We start from the raw sequence: 22,411 nt of genomic DNA, 5'->3' as shown, positions 1-22,411 counted from the left end.
AACAAGGCTAAAGATTGCCTTTCAATTTTTTTATATCCTGCCATCTCATCAAAAGAAATTAAAACAGCATGTCATAAAAATCCTAGGCTTTAGGATCCATGACGTGGCCAACTGAGCTGATACAATCTCTTCCCTTCACACAGCTACAAGGAGCTGGTTGAACCATAACAGTTTTTCAGATACATGGCTGAGGTCACAAGAAAGAAAGTCCCCAGGAGCCAAAAACACAGAACTGAGAGCAGAAAGCAGTGAGCTGAGGCCAGAGGTCCTGGGGTGGTTGCCAGATCTGGAAATAGACCCAAATAATCAGGTCAGGCGTACACCAGGATGGTGCGTTCTCATGCCCCTCAGGAGGAGAAAATGAGGCCTCAGGCTTACAGAGGACACAAAGAGGGAACTGAGATGTCTGGCAGGACAGCTGCACACAGCAAGCCAGGTCCTGGAAACATCACCCGTGGGCCCAGGGCAACAGGAAGTTTGTCCCCAAGCCAGGAGCCAAGCATACACATTGGTCCTGGGCCTCTGATACATCTGGGACACTTGGCAGAGGCAAATGCAAGGTGCTCTGACCCCCTTCTGATGTGAGCCTCACATTCCTGCAGGACTTGACAGTTAACACAAGGCAGAGACAGGCAAAGAGAGAGTGTCATGACCATTTAAAGTATGAGGAATAAGTCCCAGTCAGACAGACTCATGCAGGGTCATACTCTAGGTAGAGGGAAGAGCTGGACCAAACCCCAAGCCCTGCCCTCTGCAACCCCGTCTCTAATAGAAGTATGGGCCGCACAGGGCCCTTCCTGAAACCCAGGACATGGGCAGGCAGGCACTGCAGACACCTGGCATCAGACACAAAGGTGCCTGACCTCAAACAAATGCCTGCCAGACCCACATTCTGCCACCAAGAGGTGTGTTACCTCCTCTCCCCCATCCTTTTCCTCCCTCACCCCCCGCACTGCTCATCTGAGCAGGGAATGTGAGGAGAGGGGTGTCTGGTGGGGACTGGAGTCTCTGGCTTGACAGAATCACAAGGTGTTGCCACAGATGAGAGTCTGTCATTTTTTTTCCTTGTAACCCACTTGAACTTTGTCATTGCAATTAAGCTTATCTCTTCTTGTGTTTGCTTAGCTTGTGGGTGGGAGATGTCATCACCCTCTCCTAATTTTATGGAAAACTACTTAATAGTGTAAAATTTTGAAATGGCTACTAAAGCTCTGTGGCTTCAAGACTCACACACAAAAGAAATCTAGTCAAAAGGGAAGGAAGTCTTCACCTCCAATCCATCAGTCGGTCTACCTCGCTCTCCCTTTGTCAGCTGACCATTTGCTGGGGGGGCTGTCAGACTGTCGTGCTGAGCCAGCACCTTGATCAGCCTGAGTTGGTCATGTGCAGGGCTGCTGGATGGGACAGGAGGGGTGCTGGTTCAGGCAGAGGGGTCTGTAGGGTGTTCATTCACACACTCTGCTCTTCTTCAGACCCTAGAAAAGGGGTCCACAACGCTGTTGTTCAGCATCTGGGATGGATGCTGATTTGCTGTGTGGAGAAACTTTCATGGCCCACATCCCCACCTTCCCCACAGATCCCAGAAAGCAGCTCTGTGGGATGTGTCTTTGACTTCTGGATATAAAGGTATACACTGGGTTTCCTTGTATTTGGGGAAGGATGTGGGGCATGCAGTGGCTGCACGAGGAAGCATGATGGACCCAGGGACTGCTAGTGAATGCTCCCAAATGGAGCACTTACTTGTGAGGCTTGGGGTGTGGGGCAGGGCTGGGGTATGTGTGGAATAAATGGCCTTGTCACTGCCACTTCCTTGGTGATTGCTTCATTGATTTTGGACTGCAAAGTTCCTGTGCTCCCCGTTTAAGCAAGTTTATACAGATATGGTCCTTGACAAGAGAACTTTGTGGGTGTGGCAGATGGGGTGGGGTTCCAGGTATGACCTGAATTTAGACCTGGGCTCAACAATTGCAAGGTCATTAGATAATATTCACCAGCTATTAGCCCATGAGTATTAGCCTATGTAATGCATGTGCCATGTGGGATTGCATGGTATTTGGGGATTTGAATAAAATTATCTTGTATTTCTCGAAATCCTCCCTGCGATTTCTGAGGGTGGAGGGCTGTACCTCCATGGAATTTCAATTTATAGGTATACTGTCTCAGCTTCATCACTCAATCCAGAAATCAAACATGGCCCCTCATCACTTTCCAATTGCACATATACTGACTCACATATGTATTTTAATGAAATTTGTAAAGTCATCAGGGAAGATTTTAAAAAAATGGATGAGGAGTCACTTTGCAGCACAAGGGGATGATTACAGATGGAGGGAACTGGGAAGCTATGAATTCAGCACTAGAGTTCTAGGGGACCTTTTAACCTTGCTGCCTCTGGGGGTGTCTTCGTGATGACCACCCCACACCTCACTGGCCCCTCTCCTCTCTGCCTGCTCCACTCCCCTTCCTCTTCTCCTCCAGCATCTAGAAGGGAGGAAGGAAGCACAAGCAGGACTCCCCTGGGCTTCTTCATGCTTAGGTCTCCCTGACACACAGACCTTGAGACTCACTAACCCTCTCTCCAGTCATTTGCATGTGCGCGCGCACGTACACACACACACGCACACACACACACACAAGTTTCTTCTCCAAAAGAATTCTGATGCCAGTTCTTAATAGATTTTTCCCTTCCTTAAATATACAAAATAAAAACTCTGCACCACCTGGAGGCGATTAGGGTCTAATATGGGCACTCCCAGGGGACCATGGATGTGCCCGTCATGCTTTGAGTCACTCTCCCCACCTTTGTCCTGTGCCAGGGCATTTCTGGTCACTATAAATGGCCATGAGTCTCAGCACAGAAGCCTTCTCAACGTCCTCCAGGGACAGCCCTGACCTCGAAAGCACTTTGTGACCTGAGCACTGCCAGAGGACAGCTGAGCGGGGCGAGCTGCACCCTCTGTGCCAGAGGTACACAGCCCCACACTCACACGGTGGTCCCTGCACACACTGCGGTCTGTGGCAGTGAGGTTGGTAACAGCCTCCATCAGGGGTGCTGGGGCGGGGTCCCGGCCCGAGCACATGGGTGGGTAAGAGGATTCTAAGAACTCTCAAGATCTGGGAGGGCGTGTGTGAGGGGCTGGGGACATGGAGCACGCCTATTCTGTGGGCTGACATGCCTGTGCTAGTCTTGTGCTCCTCAGCCTTGTTTGCCTGTGGCATCACTGTCCCCCGGCATGAGCCCCCATCCACCCACAGGTCCCCTGCCTCATTGTCACCAGAACCTGAGGACAGCCGCCTTCATGAGCAGGCGTCCGGGAGCCCAGCCTGTTTGGGGGGACTGAAAGCAGGGGGGCTGCAGTCTGGCTGATGGACGAATGAGCGTGTCATTTGGTAACCATGCCACAGACAGGAACAGAAGAGAGCCCCTACCCCACCTAGGAGAAAGAAGTGTCCAGGAAACAGCTGCGTCTGGAATTTCTATCATCTACTCAGGCACAGGCTGGAATACACAAGAAAAAAATGATGGAGAGGGGTGCGAGGAAGGAACTGGTTCTCCATCTGGGGTTGCTGATATCAGCCCTGCTCAGGTCCTCTCACTGGACTCTGCTAAGCTCCAGCCCGTTAGATACACAGGCATGTTCGCAAGCACACACACACACACATGCACACACACACACACTTTCGCATGTGCAAACATGCACTCATCTCCTTGCTGCCCAGCCCTAGTGATTCAGTGGCTGGAGGTGTGTGCCATCCCATTACACCATATCTCCTATTTCCTCTTCACAAGAACAGCCATGTCCATGGTAGCTTTGATGGTTTTTATTTGCTGACCCATCACTGATTGGGCACCTACTGTATTCCAGGTATTGGGAATACCAAGGAAGAAGTACAGTGGGAAAGAAATAATGCCAGCATGAGTTAGAATAGAGGTATTTGCAAGGTGCCCTGGACCCCAGAGGACTCCCAGAGGAGGCACATAACTGGAGAAGGGAGGACAGGAGCACAGTGGGAAAGCAGCCGCAGAGGCATGGACACCCCTTCTGTGTTGAGTTGGCCGACGAGAGCTATGGGCTGCGGAGGAAGAGGTGGGAATGCAGCTTGAAAGGAAGACCAGAGATGGGATTTGAAGGACTGGCTCCTCTGCTTGAATTTAGGCAGCGACAGTCTTTCTCCAAGCCAAAAATTAAGGCTAGTGATAAGAAAAGTGCAAATGCTTTTGGGGGTAGGATGGCCAGGACATGAACCCCAGGCTGTGTGAACCTCCTGGACCACCCAGGGCCAGTGGTCTCTGGAGCAGTGGGTCCCACCAGAGACTCACTCCTGAAGTGACTCGTCTCAGACTGCCTTCAGGTCAGTCTCTGCCCACACAGCAGAGGAGGCCGGGAGGGCAGAAGGCCAGAGGCTTTAGGGAAGAGGTTGAAACTGAAGTCCAGACGGAGGAGGGGAGGGCAGCGGTGGGCAGTGGGGAGAGAGGGGTACTCCAGGTTACTTCAGAGGCAGGAGATGGAGGCATGTGGATCCTCTGGGCCCTTCTCGATGCTTCCTGACTAACAAGGACATCCCAATGCCTCACAGAGCCCTGCTAGGTCAGTTCCCAAGGCCAGCACCAGTAGGGGCCCCATAAGGCCAAGCTCCCCACATAGAACCCCAATTCCCTCATTCCTGTCTTTCATGCAGAGATGGGGCAAGAAAACCTATCTTGTCTCTGCCTAAAAAAATGCATCTTGATTTCCACACACCTGGTTTCAATGGTTTGCACCTGCCCTTTAGTATCTGCTGCTCTGACACTTCAAAAAGGAGACAGATTTGGACTGTGGAGGAGCCTATAATCATCAAGAAGGGATTCCCAGAGTACAAAATAGTCTTGGAGTTGATTAAAAAGTTGTTTGGTAATGATAAGGTTATGTAAGTAAGACGTGATTTTTGAGATTAAAGGGATACTTTGGTATTTTTTGAGCTACAGACACAGAGAAATAGCAGAAATTCAGATGTAGATCTAGATCCATACACATACATGCACATATATGTGTATTTACCTGTATGTGCAGACTCATGCACACACATTTCATGGGAGAGTAGCCTCTTCCAGGTTGCAGGGTTTTGCACTTGATTGACACCCATGAATGTTTGCTGAATTAAAGCAAACTCTGCTGTGCCCATCCTGTTGTGTGTATGTGTGTTTTTTTTTTTTTTTATCACTGACCATTGCTCTCAGGAGTTAATGTTTGAACCCAGTCATTAAGGAGTTGACAGCTACTGACCTATGGCCAACATCTGAAGGGGAAGGAGCCCCCTATAAATCAGCCCATGCTGAGCGGTCCAGCCACAGAGCTGCAGATCAGCTGTGAAGAGGAAGCCTCATCGCCAACATGAACTTCTCCGGCAAGTACCAGCTGCAGAGCCAGGAAAACTTTGAGGCTTTCATGAAGGCAATTGGTGAGTTCTAGGGTTAATGCCAAGACGGGGGGTCACAGCCATGAGGGTCTGGCCTTGCAGGTGGTGGCTAGTCAGGGTCTTGGTGTCTCATGGATGGAGAGGGTCAGGCCAGGACCATGTTATTGACTTTTGCAGTCACTTGCAGCTTGTGTTTTACTCTCAGGACAAGGTCACTCTGTAGACAAGTGGAAAGAGCACTAAAGTAGGGTCTGATCTGGAAACCACCTCTACTGATACTTCTTTGTGGGGCCTTGTTCATTCATTCATTCATTCATTCATTCATTCTTCTACCAAACATTGACTCAAGGTCATGCTGAGTACAGTGCCGATAGATAACCTGGGAGAGAGATGACAATAAGCCATATTCCCAAGGTCACAGTTTAAAGAAAAGGAGAGAAAATAAATGCTAATAAGTGTCCCCTACAATGTATGGAGTGCTGAGTCTCTGCCAGGCACTGTGCTGTTGCACACTAGATATCCTTCATTGAATCCTCACCAAAAAGCTGAGTTGGGTATTATTATTTTCCCATTTTTAAAGTTGACATAACTGAGGTCTAGAAAGACTAAGTAGTCCCAACCAAGCTCATGTAGATAGGAAGTGTTTGAGTCAGGATTTGCTGTGGGTGTCTGGTCCCAGCAACCCTACTCTCACCTCCACTGGGCACGTGGGAAGGGTGTGCGCTTCCAGGGGGAGGAAGCCTTGTGAGCAAAGGGAAATGTGATAAGGAAGGGTGCAGAAAGGGCGAGAGGTGGGGAGAACAGCAAATCGGGGAGAGGAGGACCTTTGGGACAAAGAGTGGATCTTCTCAAGGGCAAATTCTGCCACCTGTGTGTTACATCCCTTACTTGCATGTCAGTCCTCGGTACTCCCACTGTCAGCACACGTGGTGTTTGTGATTCTTGATTTACAAAACAGCATAGACATCCGCTGATGTCTGTAAAGCTCTGTCCCAGGGCAGGGATTCCTCAGGAGTCTTGATTGCAAAAGTCAAGGTAGGGATAGGTGGACATAAGTATGCCTGGCATAGTCCAGTTTATGCATGTCTTTGCATCATAATAAATAACCCCCTTTTACTCTTGGGAGTAATCCAGCCTGGGTGATAAACTCTATGGTCTACCTGGGGATGAGAATGAAATATTTCTATAAAGAGCAAAGACTCCTGGTATTGAAGGAGGAGGAAGGAGAATGGAGGAAAGGTTCTTCAGGCCAGAGGAGCACCACTTTTGTACACTAACTAGGAAGATAGCAGGCAGCCCAGGTCAGGCCTCTGACCTTCCCTTCGGAGCTCAAAGCCCACAATGCTCGCAGGACTCCAGTAAATGCCTGTGGCCTCAGGGCCACACAGCACCTCCACGCCACAGTTCTCTTATAACCACAGCCTTGCAACTCCCACCTCCCCCTTCACTAACCCTCACATGGATTCCTCCAGGTATGCCCGATGAAGTCATCCAGAAGGGGAAGGACATCAAGGGGGTGTCAGAAGTTGTGCAAAATGGCAAGCACTTCAAGCTCACTGTCACCACCGGGTCCAAAGTGATCTACAACGAGTTCACCTTGGGGGAGGAGAGTGAGTTTGAGTTCATAAATGGGGAGAAGATCAAGGTAGGTAATGGCCCCTCCAGCCATCCTCTCCTTCCATAGCCTGGTCCCAGGGCTTCCTTCCTTCAGGTTTCCACCTCACTATTCCCAGAAACAAGAATCATCTCTGAACCCACTTCTGGGAGGGGGGCAGAGAGACAAAGACAGTTCTTATGGAAGAAGCTCTTAGGGAAGTGGCTCCCACTCCCCCAGAACTCTCTGAAGGTGCTCTGGCCCACAAATCCAAGCTATCCTGTGTGTTGGATTTGGGGAACTGGGCACAGAACAGGAGTCTGAGTCTTGGTTGCTCTCCTGCCCATCACTCCTGTCTCAATATCCACCCAGCAGTGGGCAAGTAAGGGTCAGTGAAAAAAACTTTAACAGCCCTAAGCTTATCTTTGAGCCCAGAGTAAACTGACCTTTGCTGAGCCTAGAGCTAGCAATCATGGGAGACTTTCTGGAAGAGATACTGGCAGCACCAGGATACCAAGGCTCTAGGCAGGCACTCAGACCAAGCCTCCGTGGTCACTGAGAATCTCACAGCCAGTTTATCTGTAAAATGGGCACAGTCACCCTCACAGTCAGAGGCAGTGGCAGAGAAGTTACCTCCACTGGCCTGTGGCTCTTGGTGTGCAGGAGAGCTGGGTGGGGGCTATGTGAGTGGTGGCCAGTGGTGCAGGCAGTGAGGTGCCATCACCAGGGGCTCTCTTCCCACCCCAGCGATTCCACACACCCAAGCACACCCAACACCACAGAGTGTCTTCACTCCTCCCTGCACACAGGCTCGGCAAGTTGGTCTTCTGCCTCCTCTGACAGCTCTTTATGTCTGCTTCTCCACACTTAACATGGCAGATCAAGAAACCTGTGATCAGTTTTAGGAGGAAATTCTCTTGATATGTCCAAGGGAGGGGCAGGCCACTGTGGGTTTTACCACAGGCCTTTTCCAATTGCCCATTTTGGAGGCAAATTTTTGAAACATGGCCACTGCTAGGTTCCTGTTATCTCTTCCTGGATGCATAGACTTGAAAAGGAGATCACAATGGGAAAGCTGAATGTAGTGGAAGGATTGGTACTTACCAACTCAAAACGTGTTCTCCAAACTTGACTATATTTTGAAATTTGCTACTATCTCCCTCTGTTAGCATAGAGAATTAAGAGTTTACTCAATTTTATTTTAGTGATTGTGTTGGAGGCCACTTAGGTGTCCTAGGCTTGTTTCTAGATCACATATCATCAGTTAAAAGTAGAACAAAAGAAGTCCTAACATTTCCTTTAGTTCCCACCTGCACCTCCCTTCTGTCGGTGTGACACAAAGATGAACGTTGGGTTGTTGGGAGACCCAAACAGGAGTGCCAGCCTCTTTATCGAGGGGCTCCTCCCTCAGCAGACCCTTCCTCACAGGCTATCTCTTCTGTCCTCTGCAGGCAGTGGTTCAGCTGGAAGGTGATAACAAACTGGTGTCAACTTTCAAAGGTATCAAGTCCACGACCGAACTCAATGGCGACATAATCACCCATGTAAGTTTGCTATGAGCATAAAACATGTGGTCCCCGCCACCCAGGACATTCACAGCAGAGCAGGGAGGTACCAGCAGAGCTGGGGGAGATGAGCCTGTCCTGAACCCAGTCCTGGTCGGCATCCCTTCATTTGCTTTCTCCCCTGGCCCTCCCCTCTCATGCAAACAAGGCAGGATGGATTTAATTTGGGATCTGTCCCAAGGTCATCCATCCATCCATGAGTGGTGGAACCAGGATTCAAACCTAAATCTTTCCATTCCATTCCATTGCAGCTGAAGCTAATGGTCTCCTCTTTTACCCTGAGTACATTATCTCACAGTCTTGTTGAAAAGAGAAACAGTGGGAATATGGGGCAAGGGAGAAAGGAGCATCCTTCAACTGATGAATACAATGTTTACATACACTCATAAATTGGGAGGAAGATCACGCAGTACCTCCTGTCCTCCACACTGGGTGCCTGTGTGTTTACACACGTGTGTCCTTCGTTCTCATTATTAGTTTGGTGCATAGAAGGTGCTCAATGAAATTGAGAAACTGGATTAGATTGAACTGGTGTAGACGGTCTTGCTGTATCAGCCATTGATGTAGAAAGGAATTCAGTAAACAGAACAGAACAGCTAAGTGAGAACGTGAAGTGACAAAGACTTGGCATGAGATTTTAGAAAAAACTGTCAACACTTCTTCTGGTCCTATGAAAAACAGAGGAATCTTTGAATTGTTTCTTATGTTAGTATATTTGGGACTATGTTGCAGGCTTAATTATTTATTGTGATTCAACATCAGATGAACATGTCATGACTTCTTTTCTAATTTTCAGACTATGGCATTGGGCGACATTGTCTTGAAGAGAATCAGCAAGAGAATCTAAACCAGTCTGCATTTCACATTCTTTTACTATGTAAAATTAATGTAATAAAGTGAACGTTGTTTTCAAATGTCTTTTCTTCTCAATGACTTTTCATTGATGGCGTTGTTGGTATCAGTGAACAATGATCACCTATATTTTTGTAAACCTTAATCATCTGCCCATTTCATCTTCCCAGTCAGGAATGCAGGTAGGTAAAAAGGAGCTAATCCCTTGAGTGTGGTCACAGCAATCCCACCCACAGTGGACATGAACAAAAAGGACAATAAATGAGCCACTAAATAAACAATTATCCCTGTTAGGGGAGGACTGGGCTTAGCAGGAGACATCAGACATGGCTAGAGGAAGCTCAAGTGGAAATTCCCAGCATGCAATAAGAGGAAGTAAACTGTGGAAGAAAAAGAGTTCCTCTGAACAGTATTTTACACCAGGCTCTGGAATTTGTTTTGGGTTGAGTTGCATCTTCCCAAAATTCACATGTTGAAGGCCTAATCTCTGGTTCTTCCAATTGTGACCTTACTTTGAAATAGTCATTGCAGATGTAATAAGCTAAGTGTGTGGTCACACAGGAGTAGGGTGGGACCCAATCCACTATGGTTGGAGGAAATTTGGACACAGACACCAGGTGAAGTGCTGGGAGTACACCAGGTGGAGATGGGAGTTACACAGTCACAGTCAAGAAACAACCACAAGCTAGGAGAGAGGGGCTGAAATGTATCCATCCCTGGTGCCTTTTGAGGGAGCCTGATGCTGCTATCCCTTTGATCAGACTTCTAGCCTCCAGAATTGTGAGATAACAGTTGTATAAATCACCCATCCTGTCGCACTTTGTTATGGCAGCCTAAGCTGTTCATTCCCCAGAGCCAAAGAGCTGGCAAGCTGGGACATTTCTACCTCATCATATCTTTCAGCTAAGCAACGGAGAGTTCTCAACAAAGGGGCTTTATTTATTTATTTTCTAAAAGATTTTTATTTATTTATTTATTTATACAAGCACTGGGTACAGTCAGAAGCGCGGGAGGGTGAGAGAATTCACCAGAGCCAGAGCGGGGAGCAGAGCAGGCAGAAGGACCGAAGTACACTGCTGAGGGGAGCAGCGAGCGGCAGGAGAGCAGCCGGGGATTAAACCGGCCACCGGGGAGGCCCAACAAAGGGGCTTTAATAAATAAGTGCATCTGTCGCAACTTCGCCTCCTGTCTTCCCACTTCTAGAGTTGAAATCAAATTACCTGGCAAATCCCTACCTCTCACTCTGAGCTTCCACCCAGTTAATGGTCATCTTCCTTAAAGACAGCGCTGATCAGAATGCTTCCTAATTCACTGCCTGGCACCTAAGAGCAACACTCCTAAACCTACATTCAGGTCTCTCTATCAGGAGTCAATAAACTTTTTCTGTAAAAAGCCAGAGTAATATTTTCAGCTTTGTGGGCCTCTGGTCTCTTTCGTAATCCCTAATTAGCATGAAAGCTGTCACATACAATACATAAACTGAGCAAATGACAGTAATTATGTGCTCTGAATTTGAATTTTATATCATTTTTATATATATCATAAAATATTATTCTTCTTTTGATTTTTTTTTTTAGACTATTACTCACAGACAACCATTCTTAGTTGGTACACTATACAGATGCAGGTGGCGTCTGACCAGTGGGCAGCAGGCCAGGAACCCTTGCTGGATCACCATCACAGGCTGTCCCACCTTATCTAGCTTCACATCCTTTTCTAGAACTTACTTTCCAACAGCATGAACAACCTCTCGCTTCTCTCGCAATTTAAGTTCCATCCTTCAAGAAGGTTCTTAAGTTGCACAGCTGTAAGTACAGTTCCCTCTCTCTAACAATTTGCTGGAACCAGTCAATTGGGTGAAATTCTCTCTGACTTGCTCTATGGTTTCTCTGTATATTGCCCTCCTCCCAAAGGAGGGACGTGTCCTGGAAAAAAACAAAGTCCATTCTGGGAACTAAGACAGACCTAAGAAAGAGCCTCAGCATTAAGCACTCAGACACCGGAGGTGGTAGGAAAATAACAAACTGGAAACACCCATGATATGCCATTCACAAAAGTAAATTCCAGATGAACTACAGAGCTAAATTAATATAATGCATTTTAGAAATAGATATGATAGTGTATAAATAAATCCAAGTATAGAAGACTTTCTTAAACAAGTAGAAACCATGAGGGAGTAGATGAATTCATTTGTACTATCTAAAAAATTAAAGACTGTTATATGACAAAAAACACATAACAGATTCAAAAAGATGTACACAGTTTCTTAAAAGCAACAATGTGGGAGAAAATGTTTGTGGCTCCCATAACAGAGGCTAATAGGATATTAAAACCTCCTCATATCAGATAAGACAAGTAAGTCAATGGAAGGGGGGGGTGGTTGTTGAGGACGTTAATATGCAATTCACAGTATGAAAGGAATTCAGTCTCATAGTAATTCGGGAGAAGGAATGTGAGATGTCATTTTTAAAATCAAACTAGTTAAAGGAATCTTAGTACACAGTGTTTGCAAGGATGTTATGACTGGTTCTCTCATTGATGGTGAGATACAGCTGGTTCAGAGATATTGGTGCTGGTTCAGAGCACTGTTTAACAGCATCCGTTCATAGTCTTAATCAGAGTTCTCTAACACCTCGCAAAAGTACTGCTGTCCATCTCCCTAAACAAGTACATATACACATTCGCCAAAAAAAAAAAAAAAAAAAAAAAAAGGACGCAAAAGTCAAAACTGGAAACAAATGCACATTAGTGAAAAAGGTTACAGTCATACTCTGAAATAACCAAGGGTAGATTAAATGAAGGACACAGAGTTTTGTGTACCGTCATAGTGAGACAAAAAGGATCCTTGGACAAAACAAGACAGGAATCAAGCACAAAAATTTTACAAGAAATTTATGTTCCCATGGCTGGCAAATGAGAGATTAAAAAAAAACACTCAGGCACCTGCTGCCATAAATTTCCTTGGGATTATTTGTTTGTTTATTTGTTTGTTTGTTTGTTTTCCACGAATTTCCTTCAGGCTTGGAATTTCTGAGCTATCTTTCTACAGATTATCAGTTGGTTCTGATGGGGAAAAGGGAGTTAAAAGAGCAGAAGAAAAAGGGAGTCACAGACCTTGAGAAAAAACTGGTTCACCCTGGAGCTGCAGGGCCGCCATGAGATGTTCACTTTCAGGTGTCACTAGCCCTGCATGACCCCTGAGCTGCAGCTGCTGGGTGCCCACAACTAGCAACAACAAATGGACTTTAGGCAAGTCCACTCTCTTTGCCTTCGAACCTAGTAAAGTTTAATCCCTTTGGTCTCAAGCCCCATTCCTAAAACTTATATAGACCCCCTTCCCCTGGCACCTCCTGGTATCTCTCTCATGCCCAGAGAAGTCTCCCAGAGCTCTCTTTTCCTGATTTTTCACTAATCAATAAACAAAGACTCCTTTCCTGCCCTCACCAATGTCTGTGGAGTCTTCTTTTCAATCTTGACCAGCAGGTCTTAAGAGCCTTTTCCTAAGGGCCTCCCTGTTGGCACAAGGGGTTAAGCACCACACTAGGAAGCAATCCGCAGCCTCTACAGCATGAGTTCAATCCCTGGCCAGCCAGGGGGCAACCCACATGACTCAGCAGACCTCTCCTGACTTGCCATCTGCTCCCTTCATCAGTGTACTTCAGTCAGTCTGCCTGTTCTGTTTCCCACTCTGTCTCTGGTGAATCCTCTGACCCCCTGTATCTCTGGCCTATACCCAGCTCTGATATGCATAAATTTAAAAATCTTTTTTTAAAAAAAAAAAGCCTTTTCCTGGGTTTGGGAATAGGCCCTCTCAGTCCTTCCTTCTGACTCCCTGGCAGGTAGAGCAGTGGAAAATAGCTGGTAAGTTGCCAGCTTATCCACCTGTTTTATGGGAGAGGTTGGGATCAGACTGAGGGCTGCAGGTCCATCCCTTTGTGTGGTGATATTGCAACTATCTCTAAGACAAAGTGTTAAAAAAAATTCATTTTGGATAATAACATTCATGAAAATGTGAAACAAAATTATCTGTTTCTACAAATAAACATACATGTCTGTAACCATGGATTTTTGGAACACCAGATAATAACCATTACTTCTGGGGTGGAAACAGGAATTGGCTGAGAAAGCAAGAGGATTTTTTGTTTTATTTACATTGTCTGAATCTTTTGCAAGGAACTATTTTATGGATCTAGTTTTTTAATGGATGGTGAATTTTTTTTTAAAGATTTATTTATTTAGCATACAAGAGCTGGGTCATAAACCAGATGTGTGGGGGGTGAGAGGATTCACCAGAGACAGAGTGGGGAACAGAACAGGCAGACTGACTGAAGTGCACTGCTGAGGGGAGCAGCAGGCGAGACAGGAGAGTTCTGCTGCACCAAGTGGGTTGCTCCCTCGCCGGGGATCGAACTCATGCTGCAGAGGCTGCGGACAGCTTCATAGGTTGTGTTCCACTCCCTTGCGCCACCAGGGAGGCCCATGGATAGTGAATTTTTTTTAAAGCAAGTAATTTAAAGTAAAAATATTGGACTTGAAGACATGGTTCTCATTAATGAATCTATGACATTGGGTCTCAGTTTCTCGTGTAAAATGGACAATACAATACCTCTTCTCATGGCTTTGTAAGGAGCCCAAGAAATGATGCAAGTGGCATCCAAATGAAAGATGTCATTATTGCCACTTGGAATCCTCATGGAATTACAATTGTGTTGGACATTCAAGCTATTGGCAGAAGCCCTGTGATGCCCAGAGAAATTAACATTCATAAGTAGATGAAGAGGAAATAAGTTTCGCCTACAACCACCCAGCTGACAAGAGGTGGAACTGAGGTCTTGACTCTCAAGCCAAGATGGAGGAGAGAAGTGAAACTAGGCCTTCTCTTCAGCAGAGGCTCTAGGGAGCTATTAAACCCCAGTCTCCCAACTGGGCTCTCTCCCTGGGAACAACTCTGAGTTTTGGAGGGGTTTGTTTGTTTTTGCCTGATACGGTGAATTAATTTTGCTTTTTTTAAATTGTATTTTTATTTTTAAATTTTTTTTGGATTTTTTAATTTTAACATTTATCATTTTTTAGACAATATTCGCTTCCCCCCACCCCCTCAGATTGAGTCCCCATAGAATTTCCTTCCCCAAGGCACCCATGCACCATCAAGATGAATTATTTTTGGATGCTGAGTGAGGACTTTGTACAGAGATCTTTGGGTCTATAGCATACTTTAAACAAATTGAATAACCAGCTGTTGATGGTATCAGCCATTTTTTTCTTGACCCCTGTTTCCTCCGTCCCCCTCCTCTCTTCCTGTCCTGCATGCAATCTACCAACAGAGGGTGCTCCTTTCCTGTGAGTTTATTGACTTGCAGGGACACTAGTTCTGGTGTCTAAAGCTGCACAAAAGTAGACGTTGCTGGTTTTCTTGTCTTTTCTTTTTTAAACTGGATCCATTAGGGTAAAGAAAGTATATGTTTGTTTTGTATAGGTGAAGGTCTAACTTAATCTATACTCAATCTCCAGAGCACTTTTCCCACATATATTAGAGTCTGTATCTTCTCCACACAACCTAACCTCATTCAGCCAAAGCAGGGCTGCACAGAGCCAAGTTCTGGGGAGACAGCGCTCCCTGGGACATTTGCTGTCTAGAAGGGAGATCAACCCATAATCCATAATGGCGACAGTGTGATCCGTGCTGATGCCCGTGTACACAAGATCTGGACTCTGCCTGAAAAACAGCTCATAGGAGGTGACATTTCACCAACTCTCAGAGTGCCCAAGGATATTTATTTGGCAGGGACGTGTTGTATTAATGGGGGCTTGGCAAGAGCTGAGGCAGAAAAGGGACACAGAGTCTTTGTCATAAATATCCTTTTACTCTGGTGAGGAGATTGGAGTTGATCTTGGAGACAGTGGGGTTGTCATCACTGAAGGGTTTTCAGCAGCAAGAGTAACTTGACACTAAATGCATTGTAGAAAATTTATTCTGGGCGTGGTGTTAAGGACCAGTGAGAAGGGCCAAGGCTGAACACAGAGAGACATTAAATACTGTGGCAATGTCCAAGCAAGAGCTGGGTGTGGCCTGAACCGAAGCAAGGCCTTGAAGACAGAGCAAAGCAGAAAGGTGCAAAAGCTTTTAGGACTTAGAATCAGGGGCTCTAGCGACAAGATGTGAGAAAGATAAATGCAGGGATGTATTGTTAGGGGGAAATGATGTCCTGAGATAATCCCATACAGGCTTTGTGGACCCCACCCCCTCTCCAGACTAAAGCCATCAAGACATTGGGAAAGACAAATCCCGTCACCACCAAAGGGAGGGTGGCTTGGACCTGAGCGTGGAGTTGGGCAGCCAGGTTGGATATAAAAACCAAACACGTGGGCCTTGGTGGGGCTCGCTATCGCTTGCCTCCTGGCTTCACGGCTCCTGGCTTGCAGCCAGCTCTCAGAGCGCCATTTGGGATTCCAGATCAGCGGATCGGGTAGGACTCATTTAAAACTTTGTCTCCCACTTTTCTCCCTGAGCTGTACATTTCCTCATTTCCCCTTCCCTTGTAAATAAACCTTTTATTAACCTTTCGCGTGTGCCTGCAGTAGAGCATTGATAAGTCCTTTTAAGCGCACGGGTGAGGACCCACAGTCAGGCACCCCGTTTGGTATCAGGGCTGCCCTATAACAGTATCAGTAGGGAATCAGACACACTCAGTAGGCTTCTCTTGGTGAGAATTTAGTGAAAGCACCATTTACAAAAGTGTGGTTAGCATAAAGGGAGCCTTGGAGGTAGCCGAGGTGCCCAGAAAATCATCAACACCTTAAACCTGAAGGGACAATGCAGGGCACAGCATTACTGAAATTCAGTGAGAGCTGGAGGTGAAGCCTGGTTAGACAGTTGGGAATAACACTCCACCTCTCTCCTCTGCCTTTCCATCTCCTGCAGTGTCCCTATTGGCCAAACAAGAAAGCAGAGGCCAGCCTTTCTGGGCACAGAGCAGAACAGAAGGGCGCCGAAGGGGTGCAGGGGAGGGCAAATGGAGACAAACTAGCACAATGGGAACTCATTTAGTCTTACATCAAGAAACCCACTTACACAGGCTTAGTTCCAAATTAAAGTGGGAGATAGGGAGGAGAGCGACCTACTGACTTAAAAAACTGCAAAGAGCAGGCCGAGCCAAGCCTTATCACAATCCCATGAATATTTTTTCTCTCTTGCCTTATTGACCAAATCTTCTCTCTCTCCTTATCCCCTCATGCCAGCTATTTCACTCAGAACTCTCCAAATGGCAGTAAGTACTACTTCCTGGGTCACAAACTGAGAGCTGTATACTCAGAGTAGAAAAGCTTCCCCATTTTCCAATTCAGCAGGGCCCTGGCATGGTCACATGCAGTGATATGCTGGAGTCAACCTGTTCCAGCTTCCAGCTCAACATACAGCTTAGTAGCCTGACAATGGTATGGTGGAAGTCTTTACACTAGGGAAATCGGTGATCAGGGTTACAAAGAAAGGTTCCTATTAACAGTGTTGTTAAATCTTTACCCCCACACCATTGACTCACAGGCATTCACTTGTGTCAGAAAATGCTGGGCCTTGATAAGTTCAAGCTAGGTGCTAAGACAACCCCCCAAGAGCCTCATGCAAAGAAGGGTTTAGAGAGGAGGGTCAGTCTGTTATCAGAAGTGGGGAGGAGATGCTAGGCTGGAAAGATAAGCCACAGAAGCCCATTACTGAAGGGAGAGGAAGGAAGAGTCTAAGAGAATATCCCAGATGTGGGATATGAGAATTTAGAACTTAGAATCAGGGACTCTAGCGACAAGATGTGAGAAAGATAAATGCAGGTATGTATCAGTAGGGAATCAGACACACTCAGTAGGCTTCTCTTGGTGTGAATTTAGTGAAAGCACCATTTACAAAAGTGTGGTTAGCATAAAGGGAGCCTGGGAGGTAGACAGTGAGTTGTGAACAGAGGTCCAAAGGGAACTGATGTGTTCAGTTCTAAACAGCTTGAATATGAAGTTCCTGAACACACACTACCATGAGTAAGGCAAACATCTTCCACGCAAGAAACATGTACTCTAAAGAGAGGGTCAACAAAGAACCAGTAACTATTCTACAGGACAAATACAGGGCTGTCAAAGACACAAACAATGTGTCTGGGATTCTATCTGCTGCTTGAAATTGTTCCCTACCTGCCTGGTTCTTTGCCTCACCCAGGAAGCTGTGAGGTCTACAAGTGATTCTATACATACCACAGGTAGGCAAAGGAAACCATGGAGACAGAACTGTGGTCCACTGAGTAAGAACTTACAAATACTGTCTAGGGGAATGAGGATAAGAAAGAAGACAAATTAGACACGGCTGTCAATGTGATCTATGGAAGAACAATTCACTCTCTTGGAGCTTGGATATCAGGCTCCAGGACCCAAATCCTTGACTCGGAAGCACGCAGCTGCATGGTCATGACTGGTCTGAGGCTAAAGAGCAAGACTGCTGGTGTAGGTGGAGTGATGGTCCTCCAAGATGTCGACATGCTGACCCCCCCAAGATGTCCACATGCAATGTACTGTTATATTACATGCAAAAGGGATTTTGCAGAAGTGGTTAAGATAAGGATCTTGAGATAGGGAGCCTATCCCAGACAATCCCAAGGGCTCAATGGAATCACACGTGTTCTTATATGTGAAGGAGGAAAGCAGGGGGGGCAGAGAAGGAGAGATGTGATTGTTGGCAGGGGACCACAAACTGAGGATTGTGGGAACTTTAGAAGCTGCTTTTAGGACTTGGAAAAGGCAACATTCTCCCCTAGAGCCTCCAAAAAAAAAAGACATCTCTGCTGACACCTTAGTTTTATCCCTGTGAGTCTCACTTTGGACTTCAGACTTCTAGAACTCTAATATATCTATTGTTTAAAGCCCCTAAATGTGCTGTAATTTGTAATAGCAACAGTAGACAACAAATGCAACTCCTAAGACCTCTGAAGAACTGTAGCCCTGTGCTCAAGCCTAGTAAGCTGGGGAAGCCAAGCCTGATAGACAAGGACCTAGTTCACGCCAGCTAGCTACCCCTAAGGTGGCCTACAGTCATGCTGCATTTTTTGTTTTCTGAGGTTGATGATGTCCTGCTGGCCCACATGAAGCTGGGTGATGGGCCAGCTGGGCACAGAGACTAGACTGCTGGGCACAGAGAGGACGGGGCAGCTTCCAGAGGGCTGCTGACCCTCACACACTGGGGGTACATACCCACAACTACCCTCAAAAATGTTGTAATTCTCTCTGTACTGAATACCTTCTGCATTTTTTGCAGCAGTAAACTGCATAATTCATCCAAGCCAATGGCTACTCCTGGCCTTTAATACAAATATATGTCAATATATCGGTAGAGCAGTAGGCAGATGGCTTAATCTGAAAGGCACAATCAGTGGTCTTAAGACTTGCTTGCTTGGATGGCCCTGAGAAGTAGAGGTGTTGGAATGCACATTCCACCCCAGTTTAATTTAAGGTTTTTAATGATCCTTTAAGCGCTCAGTTTGTTCTGCTACTCCCTTATAGCAAACCCCAACTTTATAGATTGACAACACTACCAATTAACATGTTCTTCTAAAGTTAATTCAACCACCATGGTATAAAATATTCCCACCATGCCAATGCCAAGCTGCCAGTGGGATGCTGATGAATGCAGAGCTGGGAAGGGTTATGTACAGTTGGTTCTCATGAGCCTGTAGGAGCTTGATCCAGCTCACCATTGCCTGTCTCTACCCTTCAGCTCCACTTTCTGATTAGGGACAAGGGCCATCACAGTAGGAGCAGTGTTGGGGTGCCCCTGGAGCACTTAAGCAGGGTCAGATACTGTTCTAATGGCTTTACATTTAAATTTTGTAATTCTTGCAGCAACTCTGAGTAAATAGGAGTGAGGAAACTGAGTCATGAGTGAAATAACCAGGCCAAGGTCATACAGCTAATATTAGGAGAGCTTAGGATTTAACCAATTGTCTCAATGTTCATAATCTAATTGCATGAAGTGGGGGCCTCCCTGGTGGCACAGGGGCTAAAGACAGTGCTATCAAGCTACTGCCAGCCACTCCAGCACAAGTTCGATTCCCCAGCAGGCCAGGGAGTTAACCCACATGACACAGCAGACCTGTCTGGCCTACTGCTCCCCTTAGCAGTGTATTTCAGTCAGTCTGACTGTTCTGCCCCCCACTCTGTCTCTGGTGAATCCTCTCACCACAACTATACCTCTGGCCTTCACCCTAGCTCTCGTATGCATAAATCAATAAATCTTTAAAAAAATTAAAAATTGCATGAAGTATTCTCGAAAATTGCACTAACACCATGACCGTTAGCCATATTGACTATTTTAAGTGAAATTAAATAACATTTAAATTCAGTTCCTCGGGCCTCCCTGGTGGTGCAAGGAGTTAAGCACTGCACTATCAAGCAATCCACAGCCTCTGCAGCATGAGTTCAATCCCCGCTGGCCAGGGAGCAGCCCACATGGCACAGCAGACCTCTCTTGTCTTGCCCGCTGCTCCCCTCAGCAGTGTATTTCAGTCAGTCTGCCTGTTCTGTTCCCCACTCTGTCTCTGGTGAATCCTCTCACCCCCTGCACATCTGGCCTGTACCCCAGTTCTTGTATGCATAAATAAATAAATCTTTAAAAAAATAAATAAATTCAGTTCTTCAATCATACTAGACACACCCAAGTGCTCAATAGTGACATGTCACCAGTTGCTACTGTATTGGGCAGCACAGACACATTTTCATCATCAAAGAAAGTCCACTTAGCACAGTTCTAAAAAGATCACCAGAAAGAAAAAAGCCACACATATTTTCTTGGAAACACAGAGGCTTTAATGGCCTTTGTTGATAGCTGTAACATAAAAACTCCAAATAGACATTCTCATGCCTTTTCTGCTCTGAGATAAGCAAATTCATTCACTTGTTCATTCCTTCCTTCAACACACATTACTGAGCACCTACTATGTTCCAGAACCTATACTAGGCTCTGGAGAAAGATGAGTGAAGGGACACAGCTCATGCTCTCCAGAGGTTCACAATCTCATGGAGGAGGCAGACATGTGAAAGGCAATTATGATGACACCAGGAGAGAGTTCTGAGGGGGGGGGCGCACCGCTAATGTGGGGACTCCAAGAGGCTGCCAATGGATGCTAACACATTCAGGGAAGTCTGCCCAGAAGAGGTTATCTCAAACTGGGTGTTGAAAGGTCAACAAGAGTTGACCAGGTTGCAGGTATTTTGGATAGAATGTTTCAAAATTCAAAGGGAGGCAGACAGAACACAGGCCACTCAGGGACTAAGAGTGCATGGTTCTGACTGAAGCATTTAATTGCAGAGACTCCAAAGCAAACACAGCAGGAGTCAGCTGTTCTGGGGGTGGGGGGCACTGAGGAAGAAGAGAGATGGGGCAGGGGGGAAAGGAAAGAGAAAGTTTGAGGCACCTGCAGAATGTCTTGGTGAGTGTATGGGGCAGGAACTCAAGCACAAGTTTGGACTACAGATTTAAGAATATGAGGCTCAAGGTGGTGATTCAACAGAGGGCCTGGCTGGGCTCCTGCAGAGAGAGTGCATGACCAAGAAAGGCCGGGGTCAGCAAAACCAACTCCAGAAAATGCCAGCATCTCAGGGAGAGAGAGAGAAAGTTGGCCAGTGAAGGAGTCTGAGAAACCACGTCAGGGGATCATCACAAGGAAGTGGGGCGGGGGGTCACAGAAATCAAGACTGGGTGTGTCAACTGACATGAAGAAGCCAAATCAAGGACTGAAAAATAACCCCTGGAGTTAACCTTGGTAAGAGCCATCTTAGTGGAGTTCAGGAAGCCAGTCTGCAGAGGGTTCAAGAAGAAATGGAAAGTGAAGAAGGCAGATAATAACTATGAAAGACAAATCCTTGTGAAAAATAGAGACATACTCAGCTGCAGAGTTCATAGTCAAAGGGTCCCCCACCACATTTCTTGACTGCACTGAAGGAGCCAGTAGATGGAGAAATGTCAAGAATCCCAGGTGGAGAAAACCCTGAGGACATAGAAGGGGTGGGGCCCAGAGCACAGTTTAGCTTTGTAGGAGGAGCTGGGCTTGCACATCCACTCGTCTGAGAAAGAAAGAGGGCAGGAAGGATGAGAACAGCACAACTTGTGTCACTGTGGGAAGAAGAAATTGAGGGAATCCCATCTTCTGGTCTTTGTTTTTTCCATGAAACAGATGAAAGCAGAGGACTTGGGGACAGAAGGGAAGCCATGGGAGATAAGAGAAGAGCAACAAGGGGCACACTGAAGCATTTCTGGGTGCACCCAAGGCCAGGTGAGGTTGAGGTGCACCCAAGGCCCTGTTCACAGAGACACTGTTTACCCTGGCTGTGCTCAGCACCTCCTGGTGCAGCAGAGGGAAAACAACACAGCTGAATGAATGCAGGGTGGGGACTCTGCTGGCAGGAAGGAAGAAGGGCTGATGAACTGGTTTATCTGGAGAGAAGTAAAGCCAGGAGGAAACACCAGAGATAACATCACATCATGTAGTAATTTGGGGTGGGAGGGGAAATGGAGAGAGGTGAAAAGGTAGGAAGCAATGACCAGGAGTTAGATATCAAAAATGGAGAAATTATGACAGAGTGCAGGGTGTAGCTGTGAGAGAGTGTATGAATCTGGAGACTCATGAGTCCTTCCGACCTTAGAAATTGAATATAAAAACATCCTGAAGCAAGAGTGTGAGATGGCTTGTGTGAATGGACATCAAAGATAACAAACTGAGGCAGAAAGGAATGGAAAGCAAGACCACAAATTGCAGTAGGGGCAGGGGGGAGGGGCAGGACGGGGGATGACCAGTTGATTGGCAGACAGCAGTGACAAAAAAGGGAAGAAGGTCTGAGGGGAGATAGAGGAATGATTGTTTGAATGTGCTCACTCAAATGGGTGCTTGGGAGAATGCAGGTGCCATCCCTGGGCCTGTAGTATAGGGACTTGGAACAACTATCAGTCTATCTGTGAAAACTTCTTGAGATGGGGATTTCC

The 22,411-nt window shown here is 46.5% G+C and overlaps 1 protein-coding gene across 1 annotated transcript; it reads left to right on the top strand.

Annotated features, from left to right (window-relative positions):
* The first annotated feature begins 5,329 nt into the window (after nt 1–5,329).
* Nucleotides 5,330–9,466, top strand: FABP1 (fatty acid binding protein 1). Its single transcript, XM_037528872.1, has 4 exons — nt 5,330–5,439; nt 6,870–7,042; nt 8,443–8,535; nt 9,353–9,466. Exons 1-4 carry the CDS (start codon nt 5,373–5,375, stop codon nt 9,401–9,403), a joined length of 384 nt encoding a protein of 127 aa, XP_037384769.1. The 5' UTR covers nt 5,330–5,372; the 3' UTR covers nt 9,404–9,466.
* The last annotated feature ends 12,945 nt before the right edge of the window (nt 9,467–22,411 follow it).

Source organism: Talpa occidentalis, unplaced genomic scaffold (genome assembly GCF_014898055.3).
Source record: "Talpa occidentalis isolate TD23 unplaced genomic scaffold, MPIMG_talOcc4v2.1 talOcc4.5, whole genome shotgun sequence".
NCBI classification, from domain to species: Eukaryota; Metazoa; Chordata; class Mammalia; order Eulipotyphla; family Talpidae; genus Talpa; species Talpa occidentalis.
Note: the sequence above shows the minus strand (reverse complement) of the source record. Positions and strands in the feature narration are given on the sequence as shown.